Consider the following 14,435-nt stretch of genomic DNA (forward strand, 5'->3'; position numbering starts at 1 on the left):
GTGTACACCGTTTTGGTAGAGGGATGCCTGGCTGCCAGAATGACATCACAGACTTCGCGAAGAAGATCGAAAGGTGTCAGCTGTCGCCACTCAATCTCCACACATGGAGGTGGAGGCTGGACAGATTCGGGTGGAGGACCGCCCCTGTTGCTGCGACAGAAGATCCTCCCGAAGAGGCAGATGGATCGGGTGATCGGCTCTCATGCGGAGTAGCTCGGGATACCAAACTCTTCGAGCCCAGTCCAGAGCCACAAGAATGACTTGAGCCTGGTCGCGCCTGATCTTCTTCAGCACTCTGGGCAGAAGTGGTAAAGGCGGAAAGGCGTACAACAGACCGCAACTCCACTCGCGACGAAAAGCATCACCTGGTGCCACCTTGGAAATTCCAACGCGCAGATCTGATGACATTGCGTGTTCTCTTCGGTGGTGAATAGATCTAACCAAGGCTCTCCCCACTGCTGAAACAGACCTTGCACCACGTCCGAGTTCAGACGCCATTCGTGATCCATCATGCACCGGCGGCTGAGTTTGTCCACCCTGGCGGTCAGAGAACCCGCCAGGTGTTGAACCACCAAGGTAATGCCTTGACGTTCCAGCCATGTCCAGAGGTGCAGAGGCTCCTGACAGGATCCCACCCTGCCCTGTTTGTTGCAATACCACATGGCGGTGGTGTTGTCCTTAAACACCTGCACTACACTTCCCCGGACAGAGGGAAGGAATGCTTTTAGTGCAAGTCGGATCGCCCGAAGCTCCAAAAGGTTGATATGGAGCCTGGACTTCGCCGGAGACCAGAGTCCTCTGATCTCCGCCTCTCTCACGTGCCCGCCCCATCCCAGGAGGGATGCGTCCGTCACCACTGTATGCTCCGGTTGGGGTAGGGAGAGGGATCTGCCACTGAACCAATCTCGATTCGTGAGCCACCACTGCAATTGTTGAGCAGTGCCCTCCGAGATCTGGACATGATCGGACAGGTTGCCTTGATGCTGCGCCCACTGGAACTTCAGGTCCCACTGCAAGCCCGCATATGCCATCTGGCATGTGTCACCAGCAGGATGCAGGAGGCCATCAGGCCCAGGAGCGGTAGGATCATCCTGACTGAAACCCAGGATAGAGGTCAAAAGATCGGAATCATAGCCTGAATATCCCAGATTCGCTGCTCGGGAGGATAAACCCGAAACAGCGTCGAATCCAGAACCGCTCCGATGAAGGGGAGCTTCTGAGAGGGACTCAGGTGTGACTTCGGCATGTTGATGGAAAACCCCAGCAAATGCAGGAGGTCGGTCGTAGTCTGGAGGTGGTTGACGACTACCTGGGGCGAGCCCGCCTTTAACAGCCAGTCATCGAGGTAGGGGAAGACTGACACCCCCGACCTGCGCAGATGAGCCGCGACCATCACCTTCGTGAACACCCGAGGTGCATTGGTTAAGGCCGAAGGGGAGCACGGCAAACTGAAAATGCTCCTGGCCTACTGTGAACCGCAGGTAACGCCAGTGGGCCAGCAGGACAGGAATGTGATAAGCGTCCTGCAAGTCCAACACTACCATCCAGTATCCAGGGCAGCTAGGATCTGAGCCAGAGTCAGCATCTTGAACTTCTCCTTCCGGAGGAAGCGACTGATGTCCCGGAGGTCCAAGATGGGGTGCAGGCACCCCTTGTCCTTCTTGGGGACCAGAAAGTAGTGGGAATAACAACCACTCCCTACTTCTGGACCGGGGACGCTTTCGATGGCCCCCCTGGCCAGGAGGGCCGTGACTTTCTGACGGAGAAGAGCCAAATGATCCCCCGACAAGCGGCGGCACGGCTAGAGGGGAGGACTGAAAGAGAAGGGAGTAACCCTGGCAGATTATCTGCAGCACCCATTTGTCCGATGTAATGTCTCGCCAGTGGCGCAGGTGGTGACGGACCCTGCCACCCACCGGCGTGGGGTGCTCCCTGAAACTCGGATTAGGAAGGCTTAGAGGCGGAAGCAGCGGGGGTAGAGGTGGACTGACCCGCACACTGGTTCCCAGTCGCGGCCTCGCTGAGGCTGGTTTTGCATAGGCTTGTTGGAGGAGCGTGCTTGGGTGCCCCTACCCTGGCCGCGAAAGGAACGAAACCCAGGAGTGGCAGGGTTCTTTGAAGAAAGAACCAATGACTAGGCGGGAGCCATCAATGGGCATATCTATGAGCGAGCCTGGACAGCGGGCAAGAACCCAGTGGAACGTAACCAGGCGTGGCGCCGCAACGCCACAGTCATGGAAATTGCCTTGCCCAACGAATCAGCAGTGTCCAAACCACACCTGATGGCAAACTTTTCTGTATCCTTACCTTTAGTAATCGCTTGGGAAAGGACAGCCTGGACCTCCTCAGAACACTGTGGCAAGATCTGAGCCACAGAATCCCACACGGCGTGGGGGTAACGGCCCAGCAAGCAGGCGGTGTTAACCGACCGCAGCCCTAAGCTGGCCGAGGAGAACAACCTCTTTCCAAACTGGTCCAGCCGTTTAGAGTCCTTATCTGGCGGAGCCGTGGGAAAGGCACTCTGTGACATCGAGGCCTGAATGACCAGGTTCTCAGGTGTATGGTGAGTGGTCGGGAAGGCGGGATCACCAGCGTCAGGCGATGACGCCTGGCAACGTTTTTATCCACCGGCGCCCCCGGGCCGGCTGCAACCAAGTGCCCAAGAGGACCTCGGTAACAGCCTCGTTGAACGGGAGCAACGGCTCAGACGACACAGACGCCGTCTGGAGCACCTTTGTTAGGAGGTTAGTCTTGAGGGCTACTGTATGGAGGTCGAGATTAGGAGCCTCTGCAGCCCGACGCAGCACCACGGTGTAGGAAGCACTCTCCTCCAAAGCAGGCGTGGGAGAGGCAAACCCCGGGTCAGAAGAGACATCGAGTTCGGCCACGTCTTCCAGGTCTTCCACCCAATCTTGCTCGGACTCGCATTGCTGGGAAAGGGGGTCCTCGGTCGTCGTCCGCCTCTGGCGTGGAGGGGCGCGGCCGCAGAGCCGGAGCAGGGACGAAGGGCGTCAGGAACTGCGCCGAAAACGGTGCTGGCCGGGGCCGTATCCCAATTTGGGTCCCAGGCCAGAAAAAAATGGTCTGGGAAGCGGGCAGGTGTGGGATAAACGGCACCCAGTGCGCTGCACCTTGTGGCACCGGAGCCAGTGGCGTAGGATCCTGTGGCGCCGGAGCTGGTGGCAGAGCCGCCAGGCCAGCAGGATCTGGACACAGGACCGTGGGGCCCGAAGGGGTGCGGGCGGGAGCCCGGGGCCAAAAAGGCGGTCCATGGCAGCAAGAAACTCTTTAATCTGTTCGGGGGTCGCCGACGGCTTCTTCGACTTCTTTTTATAGCGTCTCTTACAGGATTCCGAAGCCGAAGACTTGGAACCCGCGGAGCGACGGCTCCGGTACCGTGAGCGGTCCCGGGAACAGCCCCTAGCCCCGGAGCAGCGGTGAGAGGAATGCTGGACCTCCAGCAATTTCCGGCGCCGCTCCCGCAAGGCCTTCGGGGCCATGGCACGACAGTCTCTGCAGTCCCGGGAGTCGTGGTCGGTCTCCAGGTAGTAGAGGCACACTTCGTGGGGGTCCGCCACTGACATGCTACGGCGGCACAACCCGCAAGACTTGAAGCCGGGCATCCCTACGTGCACCAGGAGAAAAAAGGGGGGAGACAAAAGTCTCAAAGAGTAGTCAAAAATTGACTAAGGTAAGTGCTCAATACATCTGCGCTTTCTGGCGCGGAAAAAGAAAGAACTGATGTCAACGCGCATCCGTAAAGTCATCTCGGTGCTGACGACGCCCGTGACGGAAGCGGAGCCGCAGGACGCCACCTACTGACGCACAGGGGTGCAGCTTAGCAAAACTTTCCGGATCCAGTCTGATGCCTGTGGATATTCTAAGGTAAGGAATCTATCACTAACATGTCTCTTACAGATAAATATTTTTGGGGGCGTCCCCACCCTTAATGATCAACAATGAGGTGGCAGAGATCTACTGTTCTTTCCCCACCCTTGCAAATCGGTTGACAGAAACAGTATTGTATGGTGATATTTTAAAGAACTTTTGGGGGTATTTAACTGTGGATACATTCACCCGAGAACCAAACTTGCCTGTAACTCGTGAACGCCAGATGAATAAATACCTTTAGAACATCCATTCCTTGCTTCTGACTGGGGAGTTAATCCTAGAACCACATTGGCCCTACTCTATTAAACCAATAATGCATCATGTTTTAATATTAAAGAGGCTTGTATAGCAAACATGGTTGCCTTATTGCAAGGCGTCTTAATATCCATGCTTCATCTCATGAATCCACGGACAGTGGAGTTTCCGTCGTATGCAACTAATACAGCATCAATAGGTTTCAATAGGTTTAGAGGGGATATGCAAAATTACACCTGCCTTAATCTCTTACCGGGCAGGAAAAGCAGATAGCGCAAGGATAATTAGGGACTCCGTTTCTTTTTTTTTTTTTAAACACTTTTTATTTAACAAGCTCAAAAGACAGTACAATCATGTGCAAAAGAACATGTAGATTTTGGGGTTACATCACTACAATCGTAATTCTTAATTCATAAGAACAAGGATGGGGGGTGGGGGGACACTTCGCAAGGGGCACAATCCCCACATCTAATGCTATCGGGTATCAGGGGAGGGAGGGGACTCCATTTCTGAAGACTTTTCAGTTTCACTTATGTAATGTTTGTGTGTGGGAGGGAATTACACAACATTCTTACGGTGAAGTACTGTAAAATAAACTGCTGCTTGGCATTCAGCAATAAAGTGCATTCTACATAAGGCATACTCTGTTAGATACACCTTCATTTAGAATACCGGAATTCTGAGAGCTCCACTGAAGAAAACTGAGTGGCTCAGGGACAATAATAAATGGTATGGAAAGGCCATTTACAGCAGGCTATAATGCAATGCCAAAACCCCCTAACCACTCAAATGTAAATGTTGCTGTATTTGTCCCCAAACTAAAATTTTTAATGTCATTATTATGCATGCATCAAAACTAAACCATACTACCTATTGTAAAAGTTACTTACCTTCGGTAACGGTGTATCTGGTAGAGACGATTCTAGCCGCGGATTCCTTCACATAGAATTATGCCCAGGCATGAGACTGGATCGGGAAAATTTTCTTTGCCACAGCATCTCTGCGCGCCGGGGTGCAGTAGCACGTGACTCCGCCCTGACGTCGTCCGTGGGCATGATGTCAGCAGGATCACTTAAGCCCCACCCCGGCGCGTTAACGTCAGTTTTCTTCGGAGAACTTTTCCACACCACAACGCAGAGTCATCACAAGCAAAAACTGTGAGAATAGGGGAACAGTGTCCGAAAAAATCAGATCAACAGAAAGGAAAGAAGCGAATGGAGAGGAGCAGCGCAATTCGGGGAAGTGCCAGGCAGTGTGGCACTGAAAGTCAAAGAAGGGAAGAGCAGAGCACAGCCACTGCGAAACAACCTTGCAAGCAAATACAATATCCTCCCTGGAAGCAGAGAAGCAGGTGAAAAATATCACAGCAGACGAAAGAAGCCTGAAAACACAGTCTATTAACAGTGAAGGGCAACAAGGCCAGAACAGAAGAGTAAAGACAAAGTACCCCAAGACAACACCAGCAAGGAGAGGTGCAGCCCCTGTAAGGAGCTACGGGCTAAGGCACAGCCAAGAGACCCCATCCCAGAGGACTGCAGAGAAGTCAGAATTTGCAAGCAATGATAAAGGGTAGAAGATCATAAGTAGGCCCCACACTGGAAGACCAGGGTGCAGGAATGCAGAAGTACCCATGAACCCACCAACCAGTTACCAGAAAGGAAGGAGTGGATCAAGCAAACAGAACGAAGCATCCCGCTAGGGAGGAAGTGAAAGAGGGCACTCGCAGAAGACAAAACCACCCAGAGTAGGCGAGTGCAGAAGACCAAGCTGGAGGTCCTCGCAGAACGGGGAGGAAGGGCGGGTCGTGAAGGAATCTGCGGCTAGAATAGTTTCTACCAAATACACCGTTACCGAAGGTAATTAACTTTTACATCTGATAGAGACTACTAGCCGCAGATCCCTTAACGTAGAATAGATACCCTAGCTGTACCCAGAGGGGATGAGGGCCTGCAAGAGAACCCCCTCAATAGGAAGAAACAAAGAGCCCCAGCAAGGAATGTGTAAAGGCGACAAGAAGGGCGGGCAGAACCTGGAGCAGGGTAAACTGCGCCCAGACAAAGACCAAGAGACCACACCAGCGGCATACAGCGACACCAGGAAAGGCGAGGAACTCAAAAAAGGAGGTCCATACCCTCCCAGCATAGGACATAGCTATACAATAGCTACTAGTACCCCACTTAGGGTATGACACGTCCCAAAGAAAACAGGGGAACCACTATTAGAGAAAAAATCCTGAATCAGAGGACAAAAACACAAAGGACCTGCAGTAGAACCACAGACGGCTTATCAATCAGCCAAAAAATACACAATTGTCAGGGGGGGCTGTACCAGCAGCCAACAGTAGAGAGGGGCCAACCTAAGGACCCCGAAGGCACGTAAAACCACACAGACGGTCCAACTGAAACACTAAAGTCCAGAAAAAAGGTGGGATAACGCCTCTCATAAAGCACCATAGAGTCCGCATGTGTGCTAAACAACAGAACCCCATTAAAAGGCAGAACAACCCGACGCTCCCTTATATGCTCAGGAAAAACGCCCTCCCGCAAACAAGCATTGCAAAGGAGAGCCACAGAGCTGGCCATAGCACGGCGGAGAGCATCAGCAACATCAACATCAAAGGCCGCACGGCGAATAAACGCAGCCATCTCCGGACCATCCAACACGAAGCCGTAGATCAGCGCGGGCACCCTCGTGGGAGACGCGAGACAGAAGGGACTCCACAGAATCCCACAGGCTAGAGGTAGCCCTGGCCAACACACAAAGTGTGTTGAGCACTCGCAAAGCAGCACTGGAGGAAGCGAAGATGTTACGCCCCCATGAATCCAACCACCGGGCCTCCCGCGACGGAGGAAACAACACCGAAGGCAAGGAAGGAAAAGCAGTCTGAAAAAGAGGGCCCTGGGTAGAAAGGTGGAAAGAAAGGCAGACTGGATCGTGCGGAACAGGACGGTGGCGGTATAGGAGCGGCTGAGGCACTGGGTCACCCGTGGCAGGACGCCCCCAGGCCCCTAAAAGAGAATTGTGGAGCGAAGCTTCGAATGGAAGAAGCAGCTGTCGTCCAGTAGAGTCCTGGTGGAGAACTTCCAACAGATGATCCGTAGGGAATGGGGTGACTGGGTCACCTATCCGCAAAATGCCAGCGGCCGTGGAAATGGCCCAAATAAAGGCTACACTCGGCTCTGTAGGGCGTCGCGGGGGAGAAAGCAATTCCTCTGAGTGACGGCTGCAAACTAGCCGTCCGTCCCCAAGGCCAGCTGGAGGAATAAACTGCCTGCCCCTGAATAGTGGAGGATCCGCGGATTAGTGGGGGGTCTGAGGGGCCTCCGGGGAAGGCGGAGAAGCCGGCAGAGCAACCTACAGCGAGCTGCGGGAGAGAGGGCCCTAGGGTTGAGGCCACGGGGACGGCGAGAAGCCATCCCTGGAAGACGCTGGTGAAAAAAACAACGACGCGGCGTCCCGTCTCCGGAGAAGAAGAGACCAGGAGATGACAAACCTCCGGAGAGGAAGGAACCTCTGGAAACGAATCAAGGACCCGATGCCGGCACGGCGCCGTGGAGTCCGCCACAGGCGCCAGCGTGACGTCAATCGGCGCTGGAGTGACCATCGGGGGTTCCGAGCCGACCACCACCACGTGCTCCCTAGGAGAATGGGGCGGGGTCAGAGCCGGGTCGGCTAAGGAACGGCGCCAAAAAGACACCGGCTCGACCTCACATGAGGCAGCCGCCTGCGTAGAGGACCAAGAGGGGCTCGGAAGACGTCCCAGGCGCCGGCTTCCACCCGAGGCACCGCCAGGGCCGGGGAGGAAAGCCTTTGGTGCCGGAAAGGCGTCGTCCCAGCCTCTGGCAATGCAGCCGCCTGCCCAGAGGACCGAGGGGGACACGGGGACGAGCTGCAAGTCCCGGCGACCTCCTGCCACACCACAGGGAGCCCTGTGGGGCTTTGCGGCGAGGCAGGGGCGCTGTGGGTCCCCCGCAGGGTCGCACCTCGATGACACTACCCCCACAACCTGAAGCCGAACTCGTCTGCTCGAAGCCGCCGGCGACTCCGCGGAAGGCCCCACACAAGGCAAGGGATCCGTGGAAGTCTCAGGGACAGGGGGCCAAAGAAGCCTGCATGGCCGTAGCATAGGCTTTCATTTGGGCCCTAGTCACCCCGACGCCAGGAAACGGCGGGTAGGGTGGCGACGGGTGAGGCTGCACGTCTCGAGGGGAACCCGCGCCCTCTGTTGAACGAGGACAAGGCCTCGGAGACAAACTGCAGGACCTACCAGCTGGCGAGTGACGCCCTTGGGGCCGCGGCGAGGGGCGATGCCGCAGTCGGAATCCGCAGCTCCTGGCTGTCGAGGTAGGGGATGGACGCTGGGGCGAGACCGAACTGGACAAGCGGGCCAACAGCAATTTCATCCAGCGCTCCCACTGGGACTTCGGTTTGAGGTGTTGACAAGCGTTGCAGTCCGTAGAGTCATGGTGCTCGCCTAAACATCACGTACAGATAGCCACGAAAGTCAGCTAGTACAGCACACCTATAGCGAACGTAAAAGGTCCAAAACAAAACCCAATATATAAGGACCAATTTTTGTAATGATTCAATAAGCAATTTCCAAAAGTCTGTAGATAATGCAGGGCATTCCAAAGTTCCCCAGGATAAGGTGAGCAATCCACAAAACTTCAGTATAAAACATTCCTTTTATTAGTCTTCCGAGATAAATCCAATATAAAGAACAGCCAGAGATGCTGTGGCAAAGAAAGTTTTCCGGATCCAGTCTCACGCCTGGGGATAATTGTACATGAAGGAATCTACGGCTAGTAGTCTCTATCAGATAAGCTGTTCTGAACGATAACATCGAAAAATATCAGACCAGAGAACTATCTCCAAAAATAAATAATATCTCAAAGAAATAAGCACATAATTGAACCAGCTTAGGGGTTTGTCAGAGAAATCACAGAAAGCATATTGGGTGAGCTGATTAATCTCCATGCCATCTATTGTAAGGGCAGTATCATATAGTGATATTTACGCAATATTAATTTAAGTGCACCAAGCTCTTACACTTAAGAACGCCATGAATATAAGAGCTAGGTGCTTTTGTCACATTTTATACATTGCACACTGTAATGAAAACACACATACCTACAATTGCGCCAGTCAAACTTGCTTTGATAAGAGGCAGTGTACTGTCATAGGCTTCTTGTGGAACATGTACCACCTGATTTCGCAGCTTGTTTTTGTGCAAGATGGACTGGAGCCCCTCCAAGATCCCAACCCATTTCCTCTTTTCATTCTCATTCTCTGTCAGGATCAGTAGTGATGAAGTCTTGGAAGGTAAATCTAAGAAAGAGGCGGTGACCTTAAAAGCCAGAAGAAACATAATTGAACATTATGAAGATGAACCACTAACACAAGACGAAAAAAACTTGTTAAAGCAGGTTTTAATTTCTCCTGAATCATGAAATTTAGCAGACTAGTGGCTTATGGAAAGTGTGCTTTCCTTGAGTAACAAACACATATTTCAAAGTAGTTAAGAAGAGGTTAGCTAAAGATTTTTTCGAAGGTTGTGAAATTCAAAATAATTGGCAAACTACTACTCTGTGACTGTTAAAGATAAGGCAATACAAAATGAGTGGAACATAGACGTGTTGACCTTATCTCCTTGTTCACAGTCTTGTCAGTTCTATTAGCTATTGTAGAAGGATGCTGAATGTATACCCTTATCTTTATACAGAAGCCTCACGTCATAGTTATTCGGTTTCAAGACACTGTGGTGTTAATTGTATGTATTACTATATGACCTTAAGGTCAGAGCAGAGGTAAGTAGCTAGTATTCAATATAATATTCAACTCACCCAACCTCCCAAAATGTATCTGAATGGGTAGGCAGACCTCTGCTTGGAAATGTAGGGCTGTATTACATACAGTGCCCCGGGGCGCAACTGGCACATGTGACAATTTTTGGGCCCAGGGGCACAGTAGCATTATAAACAGGGCCACAGACTATTGTGCGAACCCCTCTTTCAGTGATACCGATAATAACTGCTCTATCTTAAGGGGCATGCTCTCATTTACATGGGGTTGTGGCCCCATACAAACAACGGGGACACTTTGCCTCTGTCAGTGCACCTCCTGCCCTGAGGGCAACCCTCGAACCACCCCACATATCATTCTGCTTTAGGGTGAAGTTAGCCAGTGCCCCAGTCTGTACGGGGATCCCTGCTCCCCTTTGAAGTGCAGGCAGGTGTCACCTGCACTGCAAAAGAAAGGCCAGCACCTTCAATCAGCAGGTCCATCTTTCACTAATATGCTGCCCCATGGCAGGAGGAAGTGCATTGATCATAATATGGTGCATTGTCCCTGTTTGCACCTGGTGCACATCATTAAAGGTATGTTGAGGTGCAAACAGGCACAGTACGCACTTCCTGTAAAATAGCCCCTGAAGTTCCACCAAAAAATGGTGGTGGAGGAAGATTATATTAAATGTTTAGTTATACCCACAACATATTAAGTATCTTGCAACAAAGAAAGTCAGGAACTTGAGGCCGGAACTGACAGTTGTCCCCTCCTAATGGGGAAAGGGAGTTGTTAATACCACCAATTACCACAGGTGGTGTGGCAACAAAAGTGAGTCCCATGCCAATTTTGGTCCGAAACTTTGTGCCAGCAGGATTCACATGCAAAAGCAGTATCAGGGAATCAGGGAGCAGTGTCCGACTAGCACTCAAAAACCGAATAGATATTGCACATTTGGGTGATGCATTCAGAGCTTCTAGTGTGGGTTGAAAGGCTTTCCTTCGAGCCAAAGATGTCCATTATGCGAAGGTGTGCACTACACTAAGTATTTTATAGGACAAGACATTTTGGCTAGGCTAGCTAGGCCGTGTGGTCTACCAACAAACAGAAAAGACCAAGAACGAAAGCAGGTAGGGATATCCTACCATAACCCTTCACCTCCCGAGCATTATGGGGCAGCAGAAGGTGTTGTCAGGTATTGATGTGAGGTAAAATTGATTCCACATGGGATTCACATCTCTGACATAAGTGAACATAAGGAGCATGTACACTACCTCTCTGATTCTCCTATTGATTAATTTCAAGCGATGACCTTAAAAGAAAATGTCGGTGCTTGCCTCATATTGGCTGTGTACCTCAAAGCACCCACTTAAAAGACTTTGAGGCTGAGGGAGAGGTAGAGGCTACACTGCTTGCTGCTCACGTGGTCTGTGAGGTACAGTGGCCATAGCCACGAAAAAACAGTAGAGTTTTCTGGGTAGGTTGAACTTGATTGCAATATTGGAAGCCCCCTACCACAGCCACTGAGTGGATAAAACCGTTGGTGTTGCTGGATGGTCGAGCAAAGGCCCAGTGCAGGCCTTGGAGGCAGAGGGGATGGCTTTAGCAGAATCAGTACCGTGCCTGGAGCTAGTCGTGAGGTCAGATGAACTGATTCACTGGCAGTAACCCAACTGGAGGCCACTACAGTTACCTAGGGCCGACAGGCATGCCAGATGAAATCAGAAGTGCACCTAAACTCTGCAACATGAACTCCTTAAAATAATCAGTCTGCTGCAGCAGTACTAAGGACCTGGGAAATTTGGGGCGTACCAGAATCAGTTAGGAAACCTGCTCCGCACCCGAAGACATACAGGGAGACCGACTGACATTGTGACGCCTTCAGCCCTTCTCTTTGGATGCAGAGTGGTGAGATGGGCTTGGGTTCCAAAACGCTTGTTTGTGTTTGGATTTCGATTTGCACTTAGCGGCGGCCCTCGACTTGGATGTAGGCTTCTCGCGGGAATGGCCGCAAAAGGGAGAATGGGTCCACACCCAAGTCTTCAAGTGAGAACAGGATTAATGCAATGGCTGCAACTTCTTATATTGCCCAGCATACGACTTCATTACTTGGTCTTGGATAATTTTTGGGTGCATTTATTGTACAACTTCAAGTAATGACCTTAGCCTAGATATACACCTCAAGCGGTTAAGTTACCAACATTTGTTTCATGTATTCACAGCATGGGTTTTAAATCTTTAGTTTTACGAGGAGACATCTGTTCTCTAGCACACTTGGATTCGAGTTTTATAAGACACAGGAAAAGCAACAAATTTGGAAACGATACTCTGGAACGATGTCGGAAGGTGCAAAAAAAGAAAGGAAAAGACATCAGCAGGTGGCACTTACTTGCGTTTCAGTAAATTCTGGGCTAGTACACAACCAGCTGCAATGTTAGTGGTACGCCAAATCATTGCTCAAGAAATGATTCTGGATCCAGTTTGGCACTTGGTGAGTATTCCAAGGTGAGGAATCTGAATATTTATCACAATGAAAAAGGTTTACCAAATCCAAGGGATTTTTCAAGGTTTTTATGAGTATGTTAGAAGGCTCACTTATCACTTGCAAAAATAAGTGAAGGTCCTGATAAATAAATTGCAGGCCCTGATAAATAAATTGCAGGAATGGAACAAAAGGTTATCAGAATAGGACATTTTTAAAGACCTAACACTCTTTCTACAATATTATGGAGCAACTACTAGACATTTCTCAGATGGAAGAGAAGGTATGTTATCCAGACACCCAGGACTTCTCCCAGAGAACTAAATGTAGACGTAAGGTAAGAAGGGAACGTAGTCAGCAATGAGGTGCTACTTCTCCGATTTTGATAGAAATACTGAGCCTGTTCCTGTGACTTCTGTTTTGTTAAGGATAGTGGAATATTCAAGTACAATGAATCTATTAAGATACACATTCCAAGAAAAAAACATTTTGTTTAACACTACTTTCATTTACAACTCAAGAAGAAAATAACGCTTACCTTAAATATACAAGGAACATCTTTGCGTGTAGCATGTATTACATCAGATGCGAGTACAGAGCTCACAGAAAAATCTTCATCTCTGTTTAAAAAAAAGTAAAATAAAAAAAAAGATGGCGTAAAAGACAGAAAAAGGACACCAGATGTATATGATCGAAGTACCATCTTTAAATGCTTTCTGTTGCTACCAGGTAAAAGAAAGTTACTAACGAGTGGTATTTCTACAAAACTCTCTCAGCCTTCTAGTCCAATTATGAAACAATTTAGTTATGTAATCAAACTTTAAAAGGCTGCTCACTTCATAATCAGACAAACACAAGGAGATGATGGTCGGAGTGCTGAAACTTTTCAGACACTCACCCCCAGTCACAGATCTGAGTTGAATCCATCATTGTTCTTTAGCTCTTTAATGGACCGGAAACAAGCATCATGGGACCGTCAAGATGGATTTGCATTTAGCTTGTCTGAACTGGGGTGGTGAGGTGAGCTAAAGAACGATGATGAATTCAACCCAGATCTGTGACTGGGGGTAAGCGTCTGAAAAGTTTCAGTGCTCCGTAAATCATCTCCTTGTGTTTGCTACATCATAATAAGGACAGAACAATGTATATTAAAAGCTTTACTTGATTAATTAACTCTTGATGGTGAAGTGCCCCCAGTGTTTTGTGGCCCGGTCATAAATTTACTTTCAATTGTAATTTTTACTATCAATTATTGTTTATGAACAAGTTACTTACCTTTGGTAATGCCTTATCTGGTAGAGACACTAACTAGCCACAGATTCCTTAACTTACAATTATCTTCAGGCATCAGACTGAATCCGGAAATTTTTCGTGAGCAGTACCCCTGCATGCCAATAGATAGCGTTGTGAGAAAATGCCATCTTTCTTGCTTTGTATGCCCCCACTTGTTGCTGAACTACTGATGTGCTTTGACTGAGTTATCCCTGGGCTCCTGCCAAACAGGTACCCAGGGTCTGTGTTTCTTCCCTAAAACTGTGTTGAAACTAAACCCCAATTGGAATCTCTGGCCACCTATCAGCCCCTAGTAAATGGTACCCAAGGTACCCAGGGCATGGTGACCAGATAAGACCCCTGAGGGCTGCAGCACTTATTGTGCCACCCTTGGGGGCCCTGTACCCTGACACCCACACACTGCCTTTGCAGGCTGATTGTCTAGGTACAGAACTAAACAAAGAGTCGACATGGCACACATCCCTGTGTGCCATGCCCACACGACCCACTGCACTGGCATACCTCAGTCACCCCTCTAGCTGGGTGCCCTATGCCAGTGGTGTGGGCAGAGGTGCATGAGCCCTGTGCCCCTACAGTACCCAGGCCCATTCCTAGGCACTGTAAGTGCCATTAAGAGTATATGGTGCTGGGAGGTTGTCATTACGAACTCCACAGCACCATAATGGCACCACTGAAGACTGACAAGTTTGATATCAAACTTCTTAGCACATTAAACCCACACTGATGCCAA

The 14,435-nt window shown here is 50.2% G+C and overlaps 1 protein-coding gene across 1 annotated transcript in view; it reads right to left on the reverse strand.

Moving 5' to 3' along the window:
• The window catches only part of CDC42BPB (CDC42 binding protein kinase beta), a 709,648-nt gene that overhangs the window by 151,691 nt on the left and 543,522 nt on the right, over positions 1-14,435 (reverse strand). Inside the window, exons 27-28 of the mRNA XM_078660224.1 lie at positions 12,951-13,032; positions 9,277-9,493 (exon numbers count right to left, since the gene is read on the reverse strand). Of these exons, the coding sequence (XP_078516350.1) occupies positions 9,277-9,493; positions 12,951-13,032 (299 nt within the window). The remainder of the gene's footprint in view (positions 1-9,276; positions 9,494-12,950; positions 13,033-14,435) is intronic.

This window comes from Lissotriton helveticus, chromosome 9 (genome assembly GCF_964261635.1).
Source record: "Lissotriton helveticus chromosome 9, aLisHel1.1, whole genome shotgun sequence".
Lineage (NCBI taxonomy): Eukaryota > Metazoa > Chordata > Amphibia > Caudata > Salamandridae > Lissotriton > Lissotriton helveticus.